The 27,562-nt window shown below is 39.9% G+C and overlaps 1 protein-coding gene across 1 annotated transcript in view; it reads left to right on the top strand.

The window, feature by feature from the left end:
* Positions 1-27,562, top strand: part of NRXN3 (neurexin 3) — a 721,730-nt gene that overhangs the window by 174,624 nt on the left and 519,544 nt on the right. The window contains exon 10 of the mRNA XM_062576209.1: positions 10,832-10,951. Coding sequence (XP_062432193.1) covers positions 10,832-10,951 — 120 coding nt within the window. The remainder of the gene's footprint in view (positions 1-10,831; positions 10,952-27,562) is intronic.

A 27,562-nucleotide genomic window follows, 5' to 3' on the forward strand; every position in this document is an offset into this window, starting at 1 on the left:
TTCTGTGGCTTTGCCCATTTGAAACAGAGCAAAAACACCAAAGAAAGAAATACGCCTTGTCTGGAATGTTGTTTACAAGGTTTAAGGAGAAAATTTGTTCTGTTTTTGAATATGTCCTTTCTGATTACCCTCAGTGCAGGGAAAGTTATTCCTAATATTAGTGATTTCTGGCAATTCCTTTATTTAAAATTAAAGTAACCTGTTACTGTATATCCTGCATATTATCATTCCTAGTTTACAGAATCACAGAATGGTTGAGGTTGGATAAGACCTCTGGAGATCATCTAGTCCAACCTCCCTACTCAAGCAGGGTCACCTAGAATATGTTAGACAGGGTTGCATCCAGGTGGACTTTGAATATCTCCAGAGAAGGAGACTCCACAACCTCTCTGGGCAACCTGTTCCAGTGCTCTGTCACCCTCACAGGAAATAAGTTCCTCCATATATTCTGGCAGAACTTTCTCTGTCTCAGTTTGTGCCCATTGTCTCCTGGAAGAAAGCCAATGTCACTCCTGTCTTCAAAAAGGGCAAGGAGGAGGACCCAGGCAATGACAGGCTGGTCAGCCTCACCTCCATCCCTGGAAAGGTGATGGAACAGCTCTTGTTGGATGTCATCTCCAAGCGTATGGAGGAAAAGCAGGTGATCAGGAGTAGTCAGCAAGGATTCACCAAGGGGAAATCCTGCTTAACCAATCTGAGAGCCTTCTATGATGGAATGACTGGCTGGGGAGATGAGGGAAGAGCACGGATGTTGTGTACCTTAACTTCAGCAAAGCTTTTGACACTGTCTGTCTCCTAGGCAAGCTCAGGAAGTGTGGGTTAGACAGGTGGACTGAGGTGGAATGAGAACTGGCTGAAAGGCAGAGCTTAGAAGGTCATCATCAGTGGCACAGAGTCTACTTCGAGGTCTGTGGCTAGTGGAGATCCGCAGGGTTCAGTGCTGGGTCCCGTCCTGTTCAACTTTCTCATCAGTGATCTGGACGAAGGGACAGAGTGCCTCCTCAGCAAGTTTGCCGATGATACCAAACTGGGAGAAGTGGTTGATACCCCAGAGGTCTGTGCTGCCATTCAGAGAGACCTGGACAGGCTGGAGAGTTGGGCAGAGAGGAACCTAATGAAGTTCAATAAGGGCTGGTGCAAGGTCCTGCACTTAGGGAGGAATAACCTGAGGCACCAATACAAGCTGGAGGCTGATCTTCTGGAGAGCAGCTCTGCAGAGAAGGACCTGGGAGTCCTGGTGGACAACAAGTTGACCACGAGCCAGCAGTGTGCCATTGTGGCCAGGAAGGCCACTGGTATCCTGGGGTGCATTAGGCAGAGTGTTGCCAGCAGGTCAAGGGAGGTGATCCAGCCCCTCTACTCAGCCCTGGGGAGGCCTCATCTCAAGTCCTGTGTACAGTTCTGGGCTCTCCAGTACAAGAGACATGGAGCTACTGGAGAGAGTGCAGCGTAGGGCTACAAAGATGATCAGATGACTGGAGCATCTGCCCTATGAGGAATGGCTGCAAAGGCTGCGTCTGTTTAGCCTGGGGAAGAGAAGACTGAGGGGGGATCTTAGCAATGTCTATAAATACCTTAAGGCGGAGTGTCAAGGAGATGGGGTTGAACTCTTTTCAGTGGTGTCTAGTAATATAGCAGGAGGCAATGGGCACGAGCTGAGACAGAGGAAGTTCTGCCTGAACATATGGAGGAACTTGTTTCCTGTGAGAGTGCCAGAGCACTGGAACAGGTTGCCCAGAGAGTCTGTGGAGTCTCCTTCTCTGGAGATATTCAAAGTCCACCTGGATGCAACCCTGTCTAACATATTCTAGGTGACCCTGCTTGAGTAGGGAGGTTGGACTAGATGATCTCCAGAGGTCCCTTCCAACCTCAGCCATTCTGTGTTTCTTTGAAAATCATAGCTGCCACACTGACATGATTTCGTGGTGATAATCTGAAAGAAGAAACCCAAGTGTACCTGAAAGGTCAAGTGAACCCATGGAGCTAAAGCCACTTTTTTTTGTGTTCTGTTTTGTTTTACTGCCCTTTTGCAATTGCTTCATTTATACAGGACCAGCATGCAGTTCTTCATTGATCTTGTGCATGTTTGGTGAGATCTGTGGTAGCAGCTTGTGTTTACCTGGAAGATACTTAGCAGAGCTAGAAACAGTCTTTCTTCCTATTGTATAAAAACTCGTCTGAGCTGATGTGCAACACAGCAGTCAGGAGAGTTATATTTCAAGAGAATGACATTATACTGCTATATTCATTTTATACAGAGTGTCTCTAGGTCTTCTGCTAATTGCAAATTTGAACTTAATCTTTTTTTTTTTAACGAGAGTGCCCTTCCCCCTGTCACCACTTAGGCCCTTCTCCCTCACCCTAATTCTGACAGAAAAGGTGCAAGAGGTTGATAATGGTTAAAAGCGAAATGGTTGTGGCTTCAGTGTGGTTTGGCCTAGAGTAATTCAGGCTACAGTACTTTGAAGAGTCAGTTCTCAAGAAGGATGGGCAAATAGTCTGACTTCAAGTTGGGGGCCCACTTCTACTAGAAGCTTGCAGGCAAGTCTTCTACGTTCTTCAAGCCTTGCTCTTTCCATCCATAAAACAGGCATGTTATTTATCTATTCATAATGAGAATAGGAAACAAACTAGGTCTTGTAAAGCACTTGGAGTTAATGGATGGAGGCCCCTAGAGATGAGCAAAGCATTAGAATTTGGGGGACTGAGGGAAGAGTCTTCTCTCACTATCTGGTTCTCTCTAGTCTCCAGCTCCACAGCCTACAGGCTGCAGTTGAGAATATGTATACTACTACTGATTTTGAGTAATACAAGCTATTTACATTTCTGTGTCAGGTGTGCACGTATAGATGATGCTAGAGAACTCAGTGGAAAAACTTAAGTACTGTAGAGTGCACGTGAGAGGTGAAAGTTCGAGGTTATTCCAGGTGACCTTCTTTTCCTTCTTGAAAGTAAACCAATTTAAACTTCAGCTCAGCGCCCCCTTGATTCTTGACTCTCAAATTCAATTTCTTTTCCTGAGCACTTCATTTCAGGTCTTACTCTATTAAAAGCGTGGATGAATTTATTCCATCCCCCAAAGTTGAGACTCAGTAAGAATCTGCTTTTTCCTCACTCTGGAAGAAGTAAAGCTGATGGCTCAAGAACTCCCTGAAAAAAAATGGAAAGTGCCCTATTAATTCAGTAGTTTCTTTATTCTTGTGTGATTTTCTTCATCTTTATAAATTTTCTGTATCTTTTGCTTTTTCTCTTCCCTTACTTGGGCATCCTTATTTTGCTGACTATATGCACTAGAGCCATCTGAAATTCAGCTGCACCTTCTAAATACTCATATTTTCCCACCAGCAAGCCAAGCGAACCTAACAGCAATAATTAAAGAACATTTTCTTTCTTCTAAAAGGCAGTTTTCTGTATGCTTTGTAGAGATGCCATCTTCTTCTCAACTTTCTTCACCTGTTCCACTGATAAAAGCTGCTAAAAAATGAAAATGATTATTATTTCATTGGCTGACTTTATTCCAGATGATCTGGGATTGTGGTTTGGAAGTCTGTCCTAATCTAATCTTCTTCCAGATTCTGCAGTCAAATCATAATCTGGTGCTACTTTCAATGAAATATTATAGTTAACCTTTGGAATTCACTGGTGCCTGAGAAGCTTGAATGGCACCTACGGAGTGGATGATCACCAGCACATTTTATATAGTAAACAGTGTGTGGAAAAAGGAAATCTAATCTCAGGCTTAAAGTATCACAGGAAGATAATGTCAGAAAGGATTTCACCCTTCCTCTAGTCAGTAATGAAACATCAAATCTGGTGGTACTTCGCTTTTCCTTGTGGAAACTGAGATTTTACATTGAAGATGGGAGCGCTAATTTACTCCAGCATAGTTTTACAGCTCTGCTGCCCTTTATGCTATGGTGTTCCATTGATGCAGAGATACTGGCATTACAGAATGAATGTAAGCTTTGCTCCTGCTTAGCTACAAGGAAGATGAAGAGCTGAGCAGTTAGGGAAAGCACTTGTTATTTGCACACAAATTACTTTGTTAGAATGCATGTTGAAGATGATACTTGGAGAAATGGGATAAACTTTTCCTCTTTTTTTGTGTGTTTTTTTTCTTTTGTTCTGTTTTTGGTTTAAAGAACTCTGAAGGTTTTATGGCTTTGTGTAATGGAGCAGCTCCAGAAAGGGCAAGAAAAAATATCCATCTGGCTCAAAAGGGAAGATAACTGCCATTTTGAGTCATTCACAGACCGTAAAACAATAGTAAATGTTCAAAATGTTAAATTTTATAGGAACCACAGGAAATGGCATATGTACACGCTATTTATAATTTACTGGACTGTAAACATAAAAGGAGAGAAAGGGAGAAAGGGAAAGCTACCAATCTCCCTTAAACATCAACAGTTGATACTAGCACTTCTTAACAGCAAAAAGTTATAAAGGTGAGTATGCACTTCTTAAATACCCATCTTTTGACCAGTGACATCGGTCATTTGAAGTCTTTTTCTTCCTGTTGTACTGGATAGTGGAAGTATATAACTCAGTGGCAAGGGATTCAGGAGCTGATGTGTATACTGCTGTCTTTGCCCTCTCCTCTTTCCATGCTGAAAGAGAAAGCTTCAAATCAAGGTGTAATAATCTATGTGGCTTCTCTGAAAACTGGACTTCTCATGAGAGAGAAAAAGAAGAAAAGTAGAAAAAAAGAAAAAAAAATATCTGCATGCCCCAGTGGAAGAACATCCATGGGCTGGAGGTGGGGGTTGCTTTTTTTTGTTTTTAATATTTTGCTATTTTCAGCAGTGTACCTTGGTTTTAAGTCTGTCAGAACTTGGTAGCTTTATCATTCTCTGTTGCCATGCAGACTATTCTTTGACCACAGAGAACAAGACTGTTCCTATATAAACAGATAAAAGAATGAGCTTGAACCACTGTCATTTCTGTTGATTTCTCTGACTAGATCACTGAAGATATTTTGAGTCTGAAGTCTAAAGAGCTGTCTCTCCTCCTGTCAATGCAGATTTTCTTTAGAATATGCTGAGATTCACAAGCAGGCAGCAGGTCATGGTCACTTTCCATCCAGTGTCAAGTTCGGTTCTGTGGATAAACAGAGGTTGTCTCCTTCCACAGTTATCAGTCCCCCATGGTTTTCTGACATTAAATCCACTTTGAACAGAAAGCCAATTCAATCTGTGCTCTTATGAGAGTAGATTTATGTTCAGATCCAAAGTCTGGACTTAGAAAGGAAAGAAAAATATTCTTGACTAATGTGCTGTAGGTCAAATAGATTTTTGACATAAATGGATTCAAAGTGTTTCTCAAATGAAGCAAAATCTCTCTTAAATTATCAGCAAATGCTGAGGGATGGGAGTACATGAAGATTTTTTGTTTTGTTCTCTTTTTTTAAGAATGGCAGGGGTAGGTTTTTATAAGTTTTTTTTTCCCTCTTTCTACATTCCTGTGATCTGCTTTGTGTGAGGGCAAATGAAATGCATTTCTTCTCTCTCATACATGGTTTTGTTATCTGTTGTTTGGTTTTGTTCCATTCTAATGGTGATAGGTTAGGGTGGCAGTGTCCTTGTGTCCTTATAGCGTATGTTATCCTTCTTGCATATATTGATTATGCCCATGGGCTGTGATAGTTATGCAAATTCTTTTTATTTGTGTAAAGTGATATGGCCCTAGTTTATCTGTCTTTATAGTAATTTAGGTGTGTGTGTGCGCTTTTTTTTTTGTTTGTTTTTTTGTTTTTTTGTTTGTTTTTGGGCTAACAAAGTTGAGTTGACCAAAGCTGACCTGCAAGCTATAGAAGATTCTTTGTCTCTGTTACTGTTTTGAACTGAAAGATGCCTTTATGTACCTTCTGAAGCCTTTATATTGGATGCAGTCACATTTCTGAAACAGGATGAGAGAGACAAGCCTCAGTCCATCTGGAGGGGTTGAAGAAGGATGTAGTGAACAACAGGGTTGTTTTTGCTTACCTGAGAGGTTTGGCTGTATCAGTCTTTGTGAATATCCATAAGAACACAAGTTGATTTCCTGAAATGGTTAATGGCTACTCAGGCCAATGGCTACTGCTGGCCAGCTCTGGGTTGCACTTTGTAAAGCAGAAGAACTGACTTGGTTTCCCAGGACTGTTAATAAAGAGTGAGACCAGATAGTGAAAACTAGTTTTATAAACTAGACTTCAAAAAAAAGATGGAAGTAAGTTTTTGTAATTTCACTTGTAAAAAGATCTATTACATCTTTCTTTATTAGTTGGATAGTAGTTTACATGCCATAATACTAGCAGAAATTATTGTGCCTGATCTTTCTTTAGACAGGGTTTGCCTTTTTTTTTTTTTTTTTTTTAACCTTATTTAGGTCTTTATTAGAACCTTTTACTGGATAGTATCTAGGTAATTTTTATAAAGTAGATAGGACTTTTTTGTGATGTTGATTCATGCATGAAATTCTTACTGAAATTTATTGTTACTGTGAAATGAAACAGAAGCCTTGAAACACACTGGGGTGTAAGTAGCTCTAGGCTTCAGATGTTTTGTGCTGTCCATTCTAAATGTGGCAGGGGCAGGAGTGGGGTGGGGTTGGGAAAGTGACATCAGTGATATCACCAGTTAGATATCAGTGTGCCTCTCAGGCCACAGCTGCTGTTACCCTCTCTTGTCCCTTGCATGTCCATCAGATTTCGAAAATCCATGTTCAAGAGTTCTGTTCAGTTTTTGATATCTAGCAAGGTAGATGCCACTTGAAGAAGAAGTCCTGGAGGACCTGATTTTTTGCTCACTGATCAAAAACTGATTTTTGTTGTTGTTTGGATCTTTCTGGAGTCCTCAGAATCTAAAGTTCTAAAGAACATAGTGTGAAGATTTACTGCAGCTCGAGCCTGAGTTCATGCAGAGGCCTTAGCCATGTAAGAATATTTGCCTTTCAGATGCAGAAGCCTGGTCATATTGACACCAAAGGGGGTATGTTTGTAATGAGTACATGACATGGATTATTGGCCTTTCAGGAAACCAACCTTTACTAAATAAGGTTGGCTATTCCAGAACAATAGCCTGGTGGCACAACTTTTGCACTGCTGTGATCTGCAGTAGGGAAGGGTGTTTTTCCAGTTGACTTTACTTTTCTCATTCACATACAGCTCTTTCAGTCTTTTTCTTTCTTTTCATTTTTTAGTTTCTGTACCTGAATGTTGTTTACTTATTCTTCATTTCTATCCTGCCAGATCTCAGATTCAGGTATATTCCCTTTTATGCAGTTGAAATTTTCTTGTATGGTTACTGTTTTCCTCACCAGCATGTGTATGAGTATTTTTCTCAAGACCTTTTATGGAGCTTAAAGAAGGTGAGTGGTATGGTGAGAAGAGGAAGGAAGATGCGCGTATACCAGGTTGCATTGGCGGGGGGGGGGGGGGGGGGGGGAAGCCTGTAGATCTGTCTTCTGAGCATTGCCATTGCTGTTGATTGCCTTTTCTTGTCACCATAATATGAATGTCCTTTCTTTGGGAGGCTTAAAGATTTATTAACTTAGCTAGTCCCAGTCCCTGAAATTTTCAGACCAGCCATGTTTTGGGGGCAGAAGGACATCATAACTGATGCCAGAGGTATGGGAGATTTGGGTTTGAGTTGCTGGAATAAATGGCTGTATTTTCAGAGGATTGCAGTATGCTGGCTCTTAAGTTATTTCTGACAATATGTAACTTTAAATATGGAACTTTATAGATGTCTAACTTTATTTAGGCAATGAAATGGAAGATGAGTTATTTACAAAAATCTGGAACTGAAATCTCAGAAAACTGGCCTTAGTTTTTTGATTCTTATCTGCTGAGCTAAAATGACTCTGTGATATTCCTGCTTTTTACCACTTGCAGCTTTAGATAGAGGATCTAACAGGTCCTCAATCTTGCAATGAACTAGCTATAGTGCTAGTTTCTTATATTTATACGCTGTAGATATCCACATACTGCCATTGGTATTTCACAATTAGACATGTGTGGAGAATAGGATCCACCCAATGAAGTGATGGTTCCACAGAGTTCAGTCCTGAATTAGTTCACTTCTTACTCAAAAACCAATTTTTTCCAAGTATATTTTAAGATTGGGAAACTCAGATCCATTCATTTAATTTTCTTCTTATCCCTCACTAAGTCCTAGAACAGAATTATACTCTGCCTAATGTAACTACTTTCAAAGATACAATGCCTGTCTCAGACCTGTACTGGACCTGCACATTGAATTGAAAAGAGCAGAAACCATATCCCTGGTTATGAAAGAGGATGCTATTAGAAATAGACTCTAGATTAAGGCATTAATCATAGTGTCTGGCTGGTGGTCTCTTGGAAGAGACAAAGAAGAAAGGGGGAACAGTAGTACATTTGGGGAGATGGAGGGTAAAATGGACCCGTTGTATCACTGAGCCTTGTCTGTTACAAAACTTCATTTTAGTGGGGAAATAAACACAACAGGAAATTCCTTTCTGTAGGAGTGAATCTTCAATGTGTAAAGGAAGGCGTAAAGTGCAAGATCAAGAACGGTTTGCTTAGCTTAATTCTTACTGCTAGGTATGATCAAAGCACAAGACATTTTTGTTATAATACTGCAGCTGTTGTATAAAGAAACTGAATTCTTCACATAACTCAAAAGAATGATGAATACAATACTGTATATTTTATTCCTAAAGTTCCTTTCACTGAAAAGAGCTTTCAAATGACACAGCAAGAATGATTCTCTTGTCACTGCTCCCACTTGTGGGATGGCAGTTCTAACAATGCGCAGCAGTAGCACTCAAAAAGTAGCACTTAGTTTTGGGGCTGAGAGAAATCCACCATACAACTGAACTGCAGAAAAGAATTAAGAATACAAAATAATTATTCCAAGTGGAACATGGATGAGAGATCTGGGCTGTTGTACTTTCTTAGGGTGATTTTCTTCAGAGACAGTGGTAAAACCATACCTCTAGCTAGACAGCTTGAAATAAAAATAGAGCGCCGAACTCTCTCCGAGGAAGGAAAGACTCAACAAGGACCCAGTTTGCAAGCCCTAAGATCCTGAGCTGGTTCAGCAAAAATTAACAGATGCAGAAATACAGATCAACTGGACATTCAGAGGCTGATGCAGAATTCTCAGGTTTTGTTAATTTTCAGTTAAACTTCCTATTTACTGATCTTCACATACTCCTTTTCATTGCAGACAAGAGATAGAGACACAGAAATGCCTAAATAGCTACTGAAATTCACCCATTCTGTTCTTGCACTAGGAAAAAGTGATACGATGGTAAGAACAGGAACTGTGTACCAGGGGTATGAAGTTCTGTTGCTAGTTAAATCATCAAATTGATGGGAAGATCATGGCAAGATAGGGGGTTTTCAGTTAAATGCGTTCTACAAAAGCTTGTAAAAAAAAAAAAAGTCCTAGATGCATAACCTGAATTTCAAAGATGCTGTACAACCATTGGACCCAATGAATGGGTTCATCTACATCTATACTAGCTACACCAATCTGCACCAATGAGTGGTGTAGATGGAGACTAAAGTTTTCATTTTTGGATTAAAGCATTTGAAAACACTATCTCCACTTTGATATCTCTTATTTCATCTATAAAATACAGATAGTGGTGCTGATGTAGTCAAAAGATAAGGATGAAGAGTGGGATAAGGCTAATGGAATTACTGTTTCTAACAGAGACTGTAATAGAAGATTCTGGGATGAGTAAAACCATCATTGCTTTATGCTTATGTGATTATCCTTAACATGAGAATGGAGATAGTTAAATGAACTGATCTTAAGCAGCCTAGCCAGTTTATCTTCTCCCCACTTTGTCCCATTTTTTTATTTTCCTTTCTTCCTTTCTTTTCCAACCAATGCAGGATAAACATAGCAGGTATTTCAACTGTAGTTGTACATTTTTTTTTTTTTGAAGTACTGCGCAATAGGAGCAGCATACCTGTGTCTAGTTTGCTGAAGATAAAATACCTGCCTAGGAAGTCACTCCCAACTTTAATCTATGGCTTGCAGCTTCATTCTACTCAGGATGATTCAGAATTCAGCTACCTCCTTGTGGATGATACAGCAGCTGTCATTCAGACCTCTTCTTATCTGAAGATCACTCTTTGCCTGTTTGTGTTGTCTCTTTACAAGGTTTATCTGATAGCAGCTGTTAGCTCCACTTCACGGAACAGTGAAAGGCTGTTCAGTTAGTAATGGCTGCTTCCTTCCCCACTTCCCCTGAAGGCTGTGAAAACCAGTCCAGGAGGGAAAGAGAAGTATTATGGAACAATGTCATGCCTTAGGAGGGCTTTATTGATGTGTTTGCAGAGGAACCTCTCTAAAGGACTAGACAGCACCTTTTTCATCTTTAAAGCAAAGTTGTAGCAAAGTGAGGCTGAAAAACTTCCATTTGGATCCATATATCAAGGTTCTTTGGGTAGGATGAAACATCATTTGTGGGCCCATTTCACTCTAGCATGCATCACTACAACAAGGAGGGCATGTCAGCCTTGGTTATCTACCCATCACACCACGTTTTGCTATCAATTTCTTTGAATGAACACTGAACGTACTAGTTGAGCCTACCTAAGAAGGAATATGTTACTGTTCACTCTCCCTCCTTGCTCTGTGTTAGTTTACTGTTTTGTTGTAGAGTGTGCAATTGTCTGTGTCCTCTGTTTACTTGAGTTTGACCATCCAAGATTGGAAAATGTTTGGTTGGTGCTTTTTCTCTTCTGCATAAGGATGCTGATGGTAATGGTAATGATGAATTGGAATTGCTGTGGGCCTGACCCAAATGATTATCCCAGACTTGTTTCACGTTTTTCTTGTCATCCCTTCCCTAGGACCAAGCACTACCTGCCAAGAAGATTCCTGTGCAAACCAGGGCATCTGTAATCAGCAGTGGGAAGGCTTCACATGCGATTGTTCCATGACTTCATATTCTGGAAGCCAGTGTAATGACCGTAAGTAAGCTTTTTTCATCAGATTAGAGGGAGCTGTGAATTCTGACAATTGGAGCCTAAAGAACACCTAATTGGTTTTGATTACAAATGAAATACAGCTTTTCCAGTGGCAAACTCAAACTTTGTTTCCTTGAAAGTTTCCTTAAAGCATCCAGCCGTTCATTTTTCTCCTTGTTAAAATGAAAATGTGCAAGGTTATACTCGGTATGTAATTTTTTTTAAGCTAGGTCAGCCACACCAAATGATAATAATTGAAGTTAATTGAATTCCTGGTTTATAGAAACCAGAAGTGACTTGTGTGAACTGTGTAAGATTTACATAGGTAGAGAAATTGCTAGATTTTGTGTGTTACGTTTCAAGGCTGTTTAATCCAAACCTTGGTGGCAAAGATGTGGTATCCATTTTAAAACTGCTGATCCCTGGTTTAGATTTAGTCGCTATTCAGACTAGCTGTCTGCAAAGATGAAAGCTTGGGTACTGTTTGCTAGAATGTTCAGTTAAAAACAGGTAAGAAATTAAACATACAACAGTAGTGTTGTACTTCTTGCCATGTTTATTTGTCTCAAAAAATTGGATATCCTTTTCTTGGCCAATTAGTATTAAGATCTCTAACAGAATTGGAAAAAAACCCTGAAATCTTCCCACAGGAAGATATCAGTCTTCACACATTTCCTTCACTCACCAGGGTAGGGTCTTTGCTCCCGTCTGGAGGAAGCAGATCAGTTCAGCTCCACAGTCTCCTCAGTTTTGTTTTTGAAGAAGGTAAATAGTCCCCTTCTCCCTCCTCACTTTTAAGGGGATGGGAACAAAGAAACACATTTTTAGTGCTGCAGTAAGTGTGGCAATAGGTTTCAATAATTTAGGGCCAGAAATAACTCTAGTCCACTCCAACCTCCTGCATTTCACAAGCTGCTGCTTTTCATTAAGAGCATTTGTGGTACACTCTATTAGTGGGATCAGCAAGCTCTGTGCAGTGTTAGTGCCAAAGCAGTGTCAGATCTTCACTCCTTCCTCTAAATGTCTGAGCCGTGCAGCTGAATTGATGGCACATATAATGAACTGTTTAGTAAGTAGTGACAATCTATTCCTGCTATAGGACACAATGCCTGGCTTTCTATGGGTCATTCAGATAGCATGATATTCTGAGTTGCTCGTCCCTTTCTCTCAGCATGGTTGTCCCAAACTGATCCTGGAAAGGCCCATGTGCAGTCATACAATGACAGAGAGGCAGTGTAAGAAGGGTAGTACGGGCAGAGATTTAGAGACTCCAGTGCAACATCTTAAGTTGTTATGAAACCAGAATCACTCCATTGGATCCAGAAGAAAACTTAGAGCCCAAAATTTGGCTTTGGTTTTCTGCCCCTTTTCGAACAAGAGTTGCACAAGAATGGGGAACTGGAAGCCCTACTTGGCACCCAGTTTCCCATTCTTGTACACCTCTTGTTCAGTCATTCAGCTTAGATTTAGTAAGCATAGTATAAACCTGTTGCCTAAAAGAAATACTACCTTGGAACCTGTTGAGCAGCATTTAAATATGCACCACAGAGATCTCTTTAGAGATTATTGTTGCATCGTCTTTGTTTCTAATGTGTTGGGCATCACAGCTCCAGAATGTCACAATGCCCTTGTTATACTGTTGCTAATGACTTATAACAGGGTCTAAAATATCAATAAGCTGGTTTCCTGTGTCTGTAATTGGGGATTCATGCTGCTTTTTAGAGCTGGCAGCTGGCAATCATGCAGAATGGAGACAGAAATATGATTTGAATGGGGATGACTTGGGCAAGGTAGCCAGCCTCCCAGGGTCAGCCCTTGATGGTGAATGGAGGAGGATGTGGGTTTGAAAATGATCTGGAAAGGTAAGTCATATGGACTGCTGAGACACAACGAGACTTCAAACAGGATCTTCAAAAAGTGCGTATACCATTTTTTGTGTTTTTTAGAGTCTTTGCGTGTTATCAGAACATTGAAAGGATAGTTCTGCTCCTGATAGCCTGATTAAGTTAGGAAGCATTGTGGGCTGGAGAGGGGGAGAAGGGCTTACTTCCTTTTCCTGTCTGTTAGATACAGTTGTTGCTCTACCTAGGTCTAATAGAAATAACGTTGTTTAGATTGGATTTAGCATAAGGGATGGCAGGGGAAGATAACTTCCGTATATGCTGAAGCATTGCTATTATTTAGAAATGCTTCAGACTCTTTGGTAAAAATTTTTTAACCACAGGAGCCTAATTCTCTTAATTTGGTAGATGTTTGTTGCTATTTTATGAGCAAGTTCTGGTCTCCCACTGATGTAAATGTGGAATATTGAAGTCAATAGAACAACTCTATATTTACACAATGGAAATGGTAGCAAAAGAAGGCCTAGCTGAATATATATGGTCTTTCCATGCCTGTTAAACAACACATACATTCACATGGGGATGTTTGTTTTGCCATACATTTGCAGAATATTTCAGTGTGTCTGAGATAAATAAATGGCATTTATGGTTGTCTTTTAAATTACTACTGATTATCTCTTTAGATCATCCTCATTGATGGGTGAGTGAGATTTGTTATTTGCTAGAGTAAACTTTGCAAAGTTTTTCAGTCCTATCAGTGCTTGAGAAAGCTTTGTGAGCAGATATGATTCATCTGGAGTTGTTAATATTCTCTAATTCTGTCTCAGGACTGGGCTGTTAAGCCTCCCAATTCAGATGTAACTGGCTTGGAACTGCTATTTCTGAGACATGAAGGCGAAGCACAGATAAACTAGGTGGCAGAGATGTGGATTGTAAATCTATAGATGCATTTGTACATTCATTGGTGTTATGTAGCAAGCCTAATGTTACTTACATTGTCCAAGTGTGTAACTTGTGCATAAAGTACCAGAATTGGAAGTTAACCCATACTGCTAATGAAACATTTACATTTGAAGGGAACTCCATCCTATCTACTTAATTTAATTGAAGCTACTCATTTCTTCACAGTCATATTAGATGAAAATATGGTAGTTATAGACTCTTAAGATACCAGATATATGGCATATGCTTATATTGTTGTCCTGTGACTGGGTTTACTCCTTAACCTATTCTAGTTCTTCTCTCTCTGTTCAAGCTATAACAATTTCTTCTCTGCACAGACTGAATGTATAAAAAAAAACAGGCTTCAGCAAGCTAACTAATGGGAATGGTATGTGTACAGGAAAAGAGATCATAGAAAACACTGCTTGTTATTGAATGCCTCGTGCAGATAGTAACATTGAGGGTCAAGCTTTCCAGTAGGAATCACCAGGCTAGCATAGCGTTGTATTAATGGAGGCTGTTTGTCTGCAAAAGATCCAATAGCCTGCAGCAATGACTAATGCAAGCAGAGTATAAAGCACTTTTTCAAATAGTTTTTTTGTTCAAGCAATTGTTAAGTCCATCTGCTGGTTACTGTTTTAAGGGGGTTATTTATTCATTTATTAACTCTTAGATTGTAATATCCAGCTGGTTTAAAAACAATTTTTCCATCATATCAGTAGGAAGCAAAGGCAGCCCATATTTATCTGTCTGCTTGTGTGTATATCTTCACACTTCCAGACTGTACACATTTCAAAGTCTGTTGATAAACACAGCATTCTTCTCACCTTTTTAATGTGATTGTTTGGTTAAGAAGTGCTCGCTTTTTGTCTGGAGGAGTGGTAATATACAGGATTGTTGTTCTTTTTATATAATCGGTAGCATTTTTCTTCAAAGAGCCCTTTCCACATGATGTATAACTTATACACTTCTACCACCTATTGGTGAATCACATTCAGGAGGAGGGAAGCATAGAGGAACAGGAGGTCATGGTGACTTTGCTCTTCTTTTTTTTTTTTCAGTTAAATAGACATCAAAATTAGCAAAACAAGTCTAAGACCAATACTTTTGAGTAAAGTACAGAACATAGTGAACAGAATGAGGAAGACTGAGGCTGAACTTTCTGCCACGTGTATATTCTGGGTGAGGTGTTTGGGATATTGGAGTAAGCCCTTTCCACTTCCTCCAATGTCGTTCCCCTACCCCCCCCCCCCCCCCATAAATGAATGCATAAGTTTTATCAACACCTCACAATGTGGTACAATAGTCATTCAAGAAGACTCCCTGCTAACAGGGAGAATGATGAAAGTAATAATAAAGACAGGCTTTATTTTGATATGCTTCATGAGCCATTCATGCTCCACCCTTATGCTGCCTTTGCCACTGAGCAGTTACTGCTCCCTTCACAGAGAGGTTCAGACCCCGGCTCAGAGATGGGCTGTCTTCCCTCTCCTTAGTATTTTATTTTTGTTACCATCTGGACCAATTTCTGTCCAGGCTTCATGACCTCTCTTAATGTCAGTGCTCAACTTGATTTACTTACAGAAACACTTTTTGTTGCTCATGTTTAATTATCACCCATTCATTTCTAATATGCCCAGCTTATCACTTACTGAGTCAGAGAGCAAGAGATTACTGGTGTGCAGAAATAAATTTGCCCAGACTTCATTAGTCATGCATGGCTAAACCAGTCAGCTGTTTAAATATCAGCACGTTCAGGGATTTGCATTTGGTACTACAGAGACATCCACCCTATTTGAAGCAAGAGTCACCTCTGATTTATCTTGAGTGAATCATGTTGCATTACAGCAGGTCAGGCACCCTGCCTACTCCTTATTTTCTCCTCTTGCTCTGCCCTCACTCAGTGCTCTTTTAGGTACTCTCTACTAGGCTGTTTTCTGGCTCATGGCTAATTTTCAGTTCCTACCATAAGCCTTTGCTGTCTCCTGTTCCTGTGTCTGAATGACCTTATGCTCTGAGAATGGGGATAAAAGGGAGAGGAATGGGAGGGAAATGCAGCTGTGTACTTTAGTACATGGTGTAAATCCTATTATTGTGACTTGGGTTGTGAACCCTGCTTACCCTACACTTCTTAGCACTATTTACCTTTGTTTGCTCTGAAGCTTCAAGAACTGTAACATCTTTAGGGCAAAGATCTCTCTCTACTACTTTTTAAAGCACGATGTACATTTCTGTTGCTTGACAGTATGCTTCACTACTTGAATGGTTTAAGAACACTTACTGCTTTTCTGTTTACTGAAAGGCATTTTGCTCCCTTGAATAACAACTATAAAGCCTCAGATCAGGCAGCAGATCAAGAGTTTGTTTGCCTCATGTGCCTTTTGGGAGTCATCTGAGAAGGCTAGTGCATTATGGTGGAATTTGGGTATCCCTGTTTTGGGTGAGAAGAGGGAATTTGAGAGATGTGCTTCATGGAATCACTTCTACAGCTTTCAACTTCTTCTCAAGGTGCCTTGACTTAAAGTTGATTCCTTTTTTCTAATGACAAAGCTAGCCAACTTTATCCTATTGTGATCCCCAAAATGCAGCCAGATCTCTGGTGAGTTATTTAATTACAATTACTTCAATAGTGTGGCAGAGAGAGCATTTGAGACAAGAGCTGCAATCAATCACTAATATCTATGCACACCTGGCTGCTGTCAGCACATAAGCTATGGTCCGACTGTCCTACAGATTTCAATAGAACAGGAGAGAGATTTTGTACAGATGTAGTGATGACAGCTTCAGTATCAAACCACTGAGCAGTTCAAGCAGTTACTTTATTCTCTTCCTGAGATTGCTCAGCAGCTACACCATTTTTATAGACATGTCATGAAGAATATTACCACAGATTTGTTTGTTGTGATTTCAGCTCTCTTCAGTGACAATATTTTGTTATGTGGCACCGCATCCTGAGTATTTTGCCTCGTTGAAGAAATGGCCTCTGAAACTGTCCCTACAGTAATAGCACACTAAGAGTAGGATCCCTGAGAAGACATTGGGGTATGTTTTCAGCAGCAGCAATGTGGTACAACCAAATAGAAGTCTTTGTTCTCTCTCTCCAATCTCCATTTAGTGATGATGATCTCTAAACACCTATTTCCACTAAATGTAGGTTAATAAATTTTGTGTTCCAAAATGTCATAATCAACAAGGACTTTATTGATTTTAAATACATCTTTCTTTTTCTTGTAATATCTTGCATATGTCCATATTTGCTTTTGAGAAGTAGGAAGTGTAAAACCTCTAGGAAAACACCAAAATACACTTAAACCATCAATTTTGTTCTTCAGAAGATTCCCCACTTCTTAAATCTTTTTTTTTTTTTTTCCAGAAGGTAGCACAGTGATGAATTTGAAAGTGAATGGCAAAGGTATAGTGTTGGATTTTGTACGCAAAAGTCACCCTGAATCTGATGGCCATTAACTTAAGTAGAATCTTTTGGATATAATGCTATAGAATTTCTATCCTCAGATGTGTTGCCTGAATACTCTAGCTGAATCTTGCACCAGGTATGGTGGTACCAGCATGAGGCATGTTGAGTGCCTTATGGAGCGCAGATGTGATCTGAACTTGTGTAAGGATGAGAAGACACTCTGCAAGACCTTCTTAGATGCAAAACCTTAATTACAGTTCTCTTAATAATGGTCCTCAAGGGGCAGATTGAAATTGACTGCTTGGGTACCTGTGAAACAAGCTGTATGAGGGAGAGCATTTTCTGGTAGATTTGATTATTTGTGTGGGAATATTTCAGTGCTTACTGACATCTGAGGCCTATGCAAATACTGGGAGTGAAGGCAGTTACCAGTTACCTCATCTTGACTTTAGTGTTTTGGGGCCACAGAAGAATTCCTCTGATTGTGGAAGGCAACAACAACAAGGCAAAATATAATCAAATGACATGACTTCTGCTGGTGTGGAGTGTTAACTGAAACCCCAATTAGTTAACCAGTGTCTACAGAAGAATAAATTTCTGAATCTGTGAAAGTGAGTTTGTTTCAAAGTGGCTACTAACTTTTGGAGACATTTGGAGATAAGGAAATTTTTCTCAGTTGTTAATTTAACTACTGAAAACTGCACATTTATGGTAAGCAAAACAATTTGCGTATTTCAGGGAAAATCTTAGAATAGTTCTGAATATGAAAATAGTGAAGCTGGAATAAAAAAGTGGGGTGTAGTTAATTTCATCATTTTCAAAAATGAAAAGTTCAGGATTCATTGACTGTTTCAAAATGATGAATTTATTTTGGAAATTAGCAAAGAGGAAAAAAAAAAAAAAGAAAAACAAGACAATTGATCCTAATTTCAAAGTGTTGACCGAAGTCAATTAATCCTTCTCTGTCTAGAAGTTTTTGATTTCGTCAGTCATAATTCAAACTGCGACAATATGACTCGCTGTGGCTCCTCCAAGACCTCTGTGTAGATGGTAAATGCCTTCTGGGTTGTTCTCATTGCCAGCTGCCACCAAGGGACTCGAGTGTGATCTGGAGAGGGATGGGGAGAGTGTGCAGAAAACGGCTCTTTCCCTAGGAAAGCAAAGTTATTTGACACTGTTTTGCAGTGTACTTTGGTCAAAATGTCTCTAGCTTCAACCTGACAGTAGCTGTGCTTGTGTCCATTGAGTAGCTGTCTTAGATAATGTAACTGACCTCAAAACTGGAATGACTTGACCAGACTCTATGTCTGACTTTAATAACAGACCTGCCAAATATAAGCCATTTCTTTCTGTCAAAGATATTCTGACATGTTGATTTTGAAAGAAGTGTGATTGGACCTCAGCTTTCCTCCTCTGATCTGAAATTTATTTGCAGTGTTTGGCCACAGCAAAGCTGGTGTCAGGTTTGCTGGCTTCCCATAACTATCTGTCTCTTCCTGCTCCCTCTCCTCCCGTCCTCTCTCCCCCTCCCCCCCTCCCCCGTTTGCACTATATGACCTTTTGTTTGTTACATTTCTGCCCTGCTGATCTCAGACAAATGATGAAGATAGATGGTGTTATCAGAAGCCATCCATCATGAAGTTTGTAGGTCCCTTAGAAGCATCTGTATCTTTAATAGTTCATCTGTCTCAGATATTCCCGTAATTGAAGATTACAAAATGCTGAAAAGAGGACTAATATTGATACTTTTTTTTAATACCTGAGACTTGGGTGGTCAAATGTCTTCTACCTGGAAATGTAGACTGTCTTGAGAAGTACCTGTGGGCCAGGGTTTACTTTAGAGATCCAAGCAAAAGGCACAGAAAGCAGAGCCCTTGCTAAGATCAGCAAAGATTCATTTTTCTGCTTTGTAACATTAGAGTGATTGTGTCCTCAGTGCTCAATGAACTGAGCAGATCTGGCTCTTGAGTCAGCAGTCTGTGTGAGTGACTAGAAGTTCTCAGAAATGATGACTGTGTATCTGAATGTTGGTAAACTGCTGTAGGCACCCAAGGTATTGCTCTCTGGTCTTGGAACTGTGTGCTTTTCTTTTTTATTTCTTTTCTCTCTCTTTTTTTTTTTTTTTTGGGGGGGGGGAGGGGGGGGAGAGGGACGGGAACAGGTAGGAGGAGGGGAGAGAGAGAGAGAAAATCCCGTGTGCATAATGTTTGACTCCAAAAAATGTAGTTACCCAACATGATGGTGATCTCTGGTAATAGCACTGTGTGCTGTGCTGCATAAACATGCTATAAATGAGTTGTCACATACAGATATCTGAAATAACCATCTAAAGTATTGCCAGGTTACACATACTGCTGAGGAACAGCCTATGTTAGCCCAAATAAGGCATCATGTTAATCTTACATGCTAGCCTGGGTTTCTCCACACAATTCTGCAGCAGGTAGTGCTGTTACATGAAGAATCTCCTGAGAATTCTTGTTACAAAAAATTATAGTTAATGTGTACACCGAGAAATGAAGTAAAGCAGAACTATCTATGTTTCCTATTGTTTAAACACAATGGAGGTTAAGCATTCACACTGAGAGTATAAAATAAAGAACGGCTGATTATTTTTTGCACTTAGCACCAGTGATGAACTTACTCTGCATTCACCCCAACTGGGAAAAGCTGAAGGCTTTAATCCCTTACTTCATCCTTTTGAAAGTGAAATAATTCTGACAGGCACTTTGGACACTAATTTATACTTTGTCTCAGAGGAAATATCCTCACAGAGATACCTGCTAGGTGGAATTGCTACTGAAGACTCATTAGCATGGAAGATTGACAGACCAATAATTTAATCTTAAATTAGTCACACCAGAGAACATAGCCCAAATACCACGCTTGAGACCCTCTGTAGTAAATTCACTACGTATGTTATTAAAAATGGACAGAGTATACCATAATGCTTTCTATATTTAAGAAAAAACTTGAGACTATAATGAAATAAGAATAAACTCAGAAATATTTGCTAAACTGAAGATAGCTATAGCGCAATACTTGGGATGCAGCACAAAGCAGGATGAACTCCATCCTCCTATGCAGAGATGTCTGTATTTGCCTACAACCTTTAAAAGTCCTAAACAGGAGTATTTAGCTGCTTTGTGTTGCAAAGATGAATTTCTACTGCAGATTGGTCAATGAAAGAGAAACAAAACTTTCAGATTACCTTCTGGTGCCTGAAAGTTCTTATTTATAATCAGTAAGATGTAAACCAGCTAGGTGACTTCAGTCACTCTCAGATGCTCTGTAAGCATGCCTCCATATCTGGGAGCAAATACTGCAGGCTGTGGAATAGCTTCTCTTCTGAGTTTCCCTCCAACTGTTTTTTCTAAATGAAAAGTCATTTTTTTTTCCTTTTCCGGATCTAATTGCATTTAAGCATGGATCTGGACCCCTGGCAAGTTTATTATCTGGAAACTTGTTTTGTTTATCCACCTTAATCGTAGAAAGTTCAGGCTTGCAAGAAAAGGGTACTCACAGCTGCACTAGGACTGCTGGCAAATAGCATTCAGTACAGATGGTTATCCACCCACATGTCTCTATTTATGAAGAGGCCTTCAGTGTTTATGCTAACAGTAATGAGTTTGAGAGATAAAAATAGGGAGTTGTTTGTTGTTCATTTGTTCTTTATAGATCTGCAATGAACTTTTTTAAAGCACAAATTCAATAGGGAGATTTGTTAACCTGTTAGAAGAGCAGGCTGTCTAAAAGCCAAGCTGCAGATGTCTCAAGTGCTGAAATACTTATTCCTTTATTCTTATACTTCCCTTCACTCCACGAGATGGTGCTGTGTTCCTACTAGACCCCAGATATGCTTTCCTTGGCTTTTGTTAGGTCCTTGATGGATATTTGGAGCATGAAAACCTGAAATGAAGTTAGAAAGAATCTATTTCTCTCCAGTTGCCTTTTTCTTCTCTCCAAATTTATCCCACAAAGAGGTTCTTTAAAATCACCTAAGGCTTTGTATAGCCCTTGGCAGTTTCCATCTTCCTTTACTGTTTATTGAATCCTGTGGCTTTGCCATCACTTAGAAGGGTTTAGGAAACCCTCAGCAAGCTACCAGGATGCTGTGGTTTGGGAGCAGCTGCACTAAACACAAGCAGTGGAGCAGGGACTGCATCTTGTTCTCTGTGGCCATTCCTTGTTGACAGCCTACCAAGTGATGAAGAGGATTGCATGTTGCAGGGGTCTGTCTAATTTCACATTTATGTATTTACTTTGGTCTTGTGCAAAACATTTTGCTTCAAGCCTAGAAACTTAAATTTTCTGATTGTTATTTAAAACAAAATCATTAGGAGTTCTGATCCCTTCCTTCTCCCACTGCGTGCTTTCCTGTTTATGAGGAAATTGTGTTTTTAGGAGGTCTTGCATATTTTGTTTTGTTTGCTTTCAGTTAGATTTGGAGTAGAATACTAATCTGAAGTTACTACCTATATAGAGAGGAAGCATTGGAAGAGGTACTTGAAAAGTCTACTGAATTTCCTCTGTTTTTTGTGACTGAGGTGGAGAGACTCTTGGGGAATGAAAAGTTACCCTTCACAAGCTGGACAGGATATTGTCTTCCCCTTGAGTTGCTGGTTGAGTTTAATGTCAGTGTGGAAGGTGATGGTGACTACAGAAATGATCTCATTAGCTGTTTTCGAAGACATGGGTGGAGATGCTGCATTCATTCTGTAGAACAGCCTCTGCAGAACTGTTTATCTGGGAATGAAAGGCTTCTTATCCCATTGCATGTCCTTGAAGCCTGCCATTTCAACTTTCCAACTAACACACGTACCTTCATATGTTTACTGTCTTTATAGCTTTGCCTCTCATTTTCTGATGCTCCTGTAAAGAATAGTCTCTCTTCACTTCTCCTCCCACTTTTGTTTTCAGTGTTTTTGAAGTGCTTGAATGTGTGCTGTCCTGTTTTTCTGCTGACTGTGAAGAGTTTCCTGATTTGTAATTTCCAGATTAGAATCCTGATAAGTAGTTGGGAGATGGAAGGGAGACAAGTATAGCATTCTTCCATGCATTAGCTTGGCTGAGACATCCCCCCCCACCCCACCCCGGGCCTGATTGATGTGGAACAGATACAGTTCCAGGGCAAGTCAATAACAATTTTCTGGTTTGGATGTCTTTCCATAGGACTCCTAAGGTGTATCTCATGATTTTCATAACTATTACATTCATTACATTACATTACATTGTTTCTGTAGTTGTTGTAAAGGTTACTCAGCTCAATACCCGTTCTGGACATGAGCATCTGAAACTGCCATTTCTACCAACAGCCATTAATCCCAATATACTGTGCCTTGTAAATGCAGCTTCTCCAGAGCAAGAGGAGCTTCCTGTCTTGAGACCTCTAGCAAGCTTTTGAAGTTGCAGCTAGTTGCCTCAAAGCTCAAAGCTGTTCCTTGATTTCTATACAACTTCCTGAAACATTTCTGAGTCTGATCAGATGTACATCAGGGAGCACCAAAGGATTTTCTTTTCTTTACTCAAGAGCTGCTATTCTTGACGTTTTTCTCTGCTGCTATGAAAATTTAAGGGGGAAAAAAAAGGCTGATCTGCACTACTTAGGTTTTGTCTATAGATTCTCTCCAGAATCTCACGCACAAATGTCTTATGGTTTAGTAATTGCAGATTAAAGGCATAGGGTGTTGAAAAGTATGATCAAGGCTTCTTAAGATAGCACTGGAGTAGGAGGTTCTTCCTGCAATGTGACATTTCCTTTGCCTTCACAAATATTAATGCTACCGAATATATACCACGTAATTGTCCTCTTGTTGCTGTTCCAGTTGAATGATTGGTGTTTACTAGGTAGAGGTCATACTGAGCCATCAAATTTAGATTGAGTCAAGATGCTTCTGGAGACTGAAGGCATTTTGGATATGAAGCCAGGGACATGGGATGGACAGGGAGAGCATGTGACGTGTATTCTGTATGGGGACTGTTGATCCAGCTTTGGTAGCATCAGCGAAGCATGGCTTCTATCCTTACTCAGCCTGTTACAATTGGCATAATGCAGACTTCCAACTTCCCTTCTCTGTCTCTTTTTTTCTGACTCAGGGACTACTATTTTAAGTGGGAGAAAAGGTGTTTGTCTCTTCCATGTACTTCCTTCTAAAGGCAGCCCAGGGCCTGCAGAGAGCAGCAGTTGTGAGTCAACGGAGCTCACAGTCACTAAGGAGGTCCCATCAGAGCAGAAGGTATTGAATTCTCTAGGGACAGAATTTTTAAACTATTACACACTGAGCAAAGTCTCTCTTGCTCCTCATTTGCTTTCTTGTTTTTGTTTATTTTTTTAAGAGCTCTAAGCACCCTTTGGCATTTTCTGCTGGCACCACAGTACATCTTTCCAATCTGGGAGCAGCAGTGAGACTATTTCATGTCAAAGAGAACTTCCTTTTCAAAAGGCAATCAAAGGAGAACTGAGACTAGGTAGCTTGGGATTAGTAATGGATCTTTCTCTGGTTCAAATCTGGCTCAAATTCTGAAAAAATAATATCTGTTATCCTTTGATGGCAATTAGATAGCTTATGTTAATGATTATTTTAGGGAATTGAAAGAATTCTTCGGGACAAGTTTACATATCAGAACAATCCTCCCACTTTTGGTTCTAATGAGAGTTTATGATCACGTCAGAGAGGTCAAAGGCTGAGTAAGCTTCTTTGGATATTGCTCAGGTAAGCAAATGTTACTTAGTGAATGATGGAAATTATAGAGTTTTTTTATTAGAAAATCATTTGGAAATTTTGACTTGAGGCACTGTTCAGGCTCTCTGGCATTTGCACTTCACAGTTTTAACTTGGTTGACCTTTTAGGTTGTGCTTGTCCTCTCAGAAAATGAGAGGGTAAGGTCAAATGTTCTCAGAATGCCACTTTTATATCTGATAAATTGTCTCTTCCTAACTGTGGTATGAAGGTTCTTGGTACCTAAAATCCTAAATTACATAAATTACATCATTGATCACACAAAACAAACTCTAGCAATCGCAGTGATCAGCTGCGGCTGATCCACAAGGACGTTTTTGAATAACTAATGAAAACACCTAAGAATCACCTGAGAATCCTGTTCTGTTTCACACACCAAAAGAAAGGAAAAACCCATTAAATTATTATTTTTTTTCTGTGGTAGGATATACCTGGTCCCACAGCCCTCCTTAAGTCTTCCTACTTGGGCAGTAATGCTCTCCTCAGATCCAGGCGCTCTTTGATGGTATTCTGCTGACTCTTTGAGGGAACCTGAGCTTTGTCTTCTATGTGATCTAGATGTGATTTTAGTACTGACATTTATTTAACTTCTTCCCTCCTGCAAGGAGGCTGTAGAGCCCCATCCCCTGAATTGTTTGGGAGTATCTGACTAAGGGCTTCCCTTATTAGTAGGCATGGGTTATTGTGGAGGCCTTCTCCTGGGTTGCTGTAATTCACGTTAGAATTTCCACTTTGTGCATTGCTCTGTCCATGAACTCAGCTGAATTATACTGGTTTATGTCATTAAGTGGACTCCTCTTGAGTCTGCTGCATGCTACCTGACATGTATCTTGGTAGAAAATGCATATCACAGCTTGAGAACCCAAAACACATGCTAGAAGTTAATGTGTGTAATATACAAATTGATTAGTGGTTCTTGTTAGAGCAGCATGCTCAGTGTTGTTTGGTTCACCTAAACATATTTTGTCATTACTAAACAAGCTTTAAGAAAAAGAAGAAAAAATCAAGTTTATACTAATAAAATAAAGGGTTATGCAAAATGCTAGAGAGACAGAGGGTTCCAAAAGCCTAATTTAGAAGACTTTTTTTTCGAGACTTTTGAAAAGCAATTTAGTATTCCTGAATTAGATTTCTGCTTTTCCTTTGCCTAACATTAGTGTTATATTCATTCCTCAGATTTGCAAAACCAGATTCTAAATCTCTGCCTGTCACTTTAGCTCCCTAAACGGGTGTACTCCCTTCCCAAAATGTCACTTAGCTATTAGAGGTTGATGACAGTTCCAGGAGGCATTTTCTCCTCCAGAAAGCAGCTTGGGGACTTCCACCTGAGCGTTTACTCCTTTGTTTAGAGTCCAATTCCCAAAACAATGATAAGAGGTTACTTTCTTTAGTCTTGTCTGCCTTACTGCCTCAGATAAAATGAACCTAAAAATGCTTTGTTTGCATTTTTGTTAACAGAAATAGAGAGAAGGCAGGGAAAGATGGCTTTAAATTGTTTAAGAACACTTACTTTCAGCCTGCATAGGAAAGTACTTTGTGAGCTAAATGGAGCACCTGATGTTGTCAGCTTGCACCCAGCACTATAAAGAGGCTTGAATTGTGATGACGAAGCACAATTGAAAATGTCCGTGGTTTAAATCTCCTGATATACATGCTATCAGTTTCAAGGGATCCCATTTTAGCTTCTCTCTAACAGTTAGGATCTGTTTTTGTTGCATAAATTTAGCTTGTAAATTCTTCTGTATCAAGAGAAAGAAGGTACCCCTATCACCTGGGCAGGGATGCTGAAGGACCTTAGAAACTGAGAAGATAAGGAGGCTGGAGGTCTAAGCATGTATAAATAAGCGATCAAGGAACAATCCTTTTTTGTCACAGTTCAGGTGTTCTTTAACTTTCTGGGAGCATCTCTTGATGAGAAGGAAGGATTTTCACTGTTCAAAGGAAAGAAATGTAAAGGTCATTGGCAATAACAATTAAAAAGGCAATTCTAAAACAACCTCCTAAAGAACTCAGGGGGAAAAAAAGAATCTATGCTACTACTTTGTTTCTAATGCTCTGATACCTTCAGTGGTGAAGACAGAGCATGCACATTTTTCCCTTATCCTTTCCACTGCTTCAGCTTCTAGTAATTATGTAGTATTAGTCTGTAGTCAATCAGAATGCAAATACACTAGGATGTATCCCTTCCTCCCTCCCCTAATCTCTCTGCCTCAGTTCACAATAGAAAAGCTTTATTCTTTCTCTGAGTAAGAGATTGGGAATGGAGTGAATCGCTGTCATGAAGGTTAGCTCTAGATATCTCTAGGAGTGGGTGTAGCCCCTCAAGCTAGTAAACCCTTTGGCTCCATGATGCTCTTGCATTCTAACTTCAAAGACAAAGGGTTATTTCATGGATGAACATTAGAAAGTGATGAATGTTACCTAAATGTAGAGATAAAAAAGCAACAATTGCTTAAGGTGTTCCTGAAAGATATGGAAGTATGCAACAGGAATAAGTGGTTGGAGGTCTGTTTCATTGCACTTAGGTTTTAGACTATTGCTCTACAGTTTCTTTCAGCCTGTCAGAGCATTGAAACAGTGTTTTTACTTCCCTGAAAGGGTAGCATCCCACAGTGTGATGAATTTCCTTTGCAGGGCTGATGCAGCCCTGCATCTTTTTCTTCCCAAGTACAAATCTGAGGTGTAACTAGGGCTAGTTCCCTTCCCTGCTTCTCCAGTGCTGAGCAACCATAGAGTGCTGCTGCTGCTCTTCATTTTGGATTCTCCCTATTCCTGTCAGGAGGGCACTCTACTGCTGATCTACACCCAAGCATTTGCTGTATTATTTGGTTAATGTGATGGATTCTTTCTCTGCTTTCTCTGGCATGTTTGGAGCCAAGACATGGGATTGTAAATTAGAAGATGATTAATCTTTCCTGATGGGACTCTGTGCTGCAAACAGGATCTTGCCCACCACGTCTTCATTAGCCTCAACCAGAGCCTGCATTACCTCAGATTAGGTAATTAGTCATTTATAACACAGGAGAAGGAGGGGGGAAGGGGCTTGTGAAGAAGTGTCAGCATGATTAAGGGCATTAAAATTTAATTCCTGTTATCCAAGAATTCTGGGAGGTGGTGTTTAATCAGGCATGTAGCTGAATACCTCTCATCACCAGAGGATTATTCAGGCACAGCAAGAATGATCTTATCCATTGTCTACGGATGGAAGTGTATAGTTGTAATGAATATGACCTCTGCATGTACTGTGCTATGGAACAATAAGGCAGTTTGGGTTATTTTTATAAGTTTATAAGCTCTTCAGATTTCCCTGGTGAGTTAGAGCTTGCCTCTTCAAACCATACACTGTCTCCTGTATTGGTTTGCTGAAGACTTTCTGAAGGAGCAGTGAGGTTTATGGTCTACCAAAAAGCCTCATCTGTTCCCACACTTTTGCAGTGATTAGCCTTCCTGTTTGGTTTAAATTATATACAGCTATATGGACATTATCTGTTTGCTGAATGAAAGGCTGTGTTCTGCTCAGTAGGGCTTTCATTTGATCTTCTTAGCTAATTGGCGCTCTGGTAGAATTTTTTTAGTGACATGAGATCCATATTCATGCCTTCAGCACTTTTTATTGGTTTTTTATCATATTCTAGACCCTTTCTCTATGGTATGGACATTTTTGTCCAAACAGGTTCT

Source organism: Rhea pennata, chromosome 5 (assembly GCF_028389875.1).
Source record: "Rhea pennata isolate bPtePen1 chromosome 5, bPtePen1.pri, whole genome shotgun sequence".
Taxonomy (NCBI): Eukaryota; Metazoa; Chordata; class Aves; order Rheiformes; family Rheidae; genus Rhea; species Rhea pennata.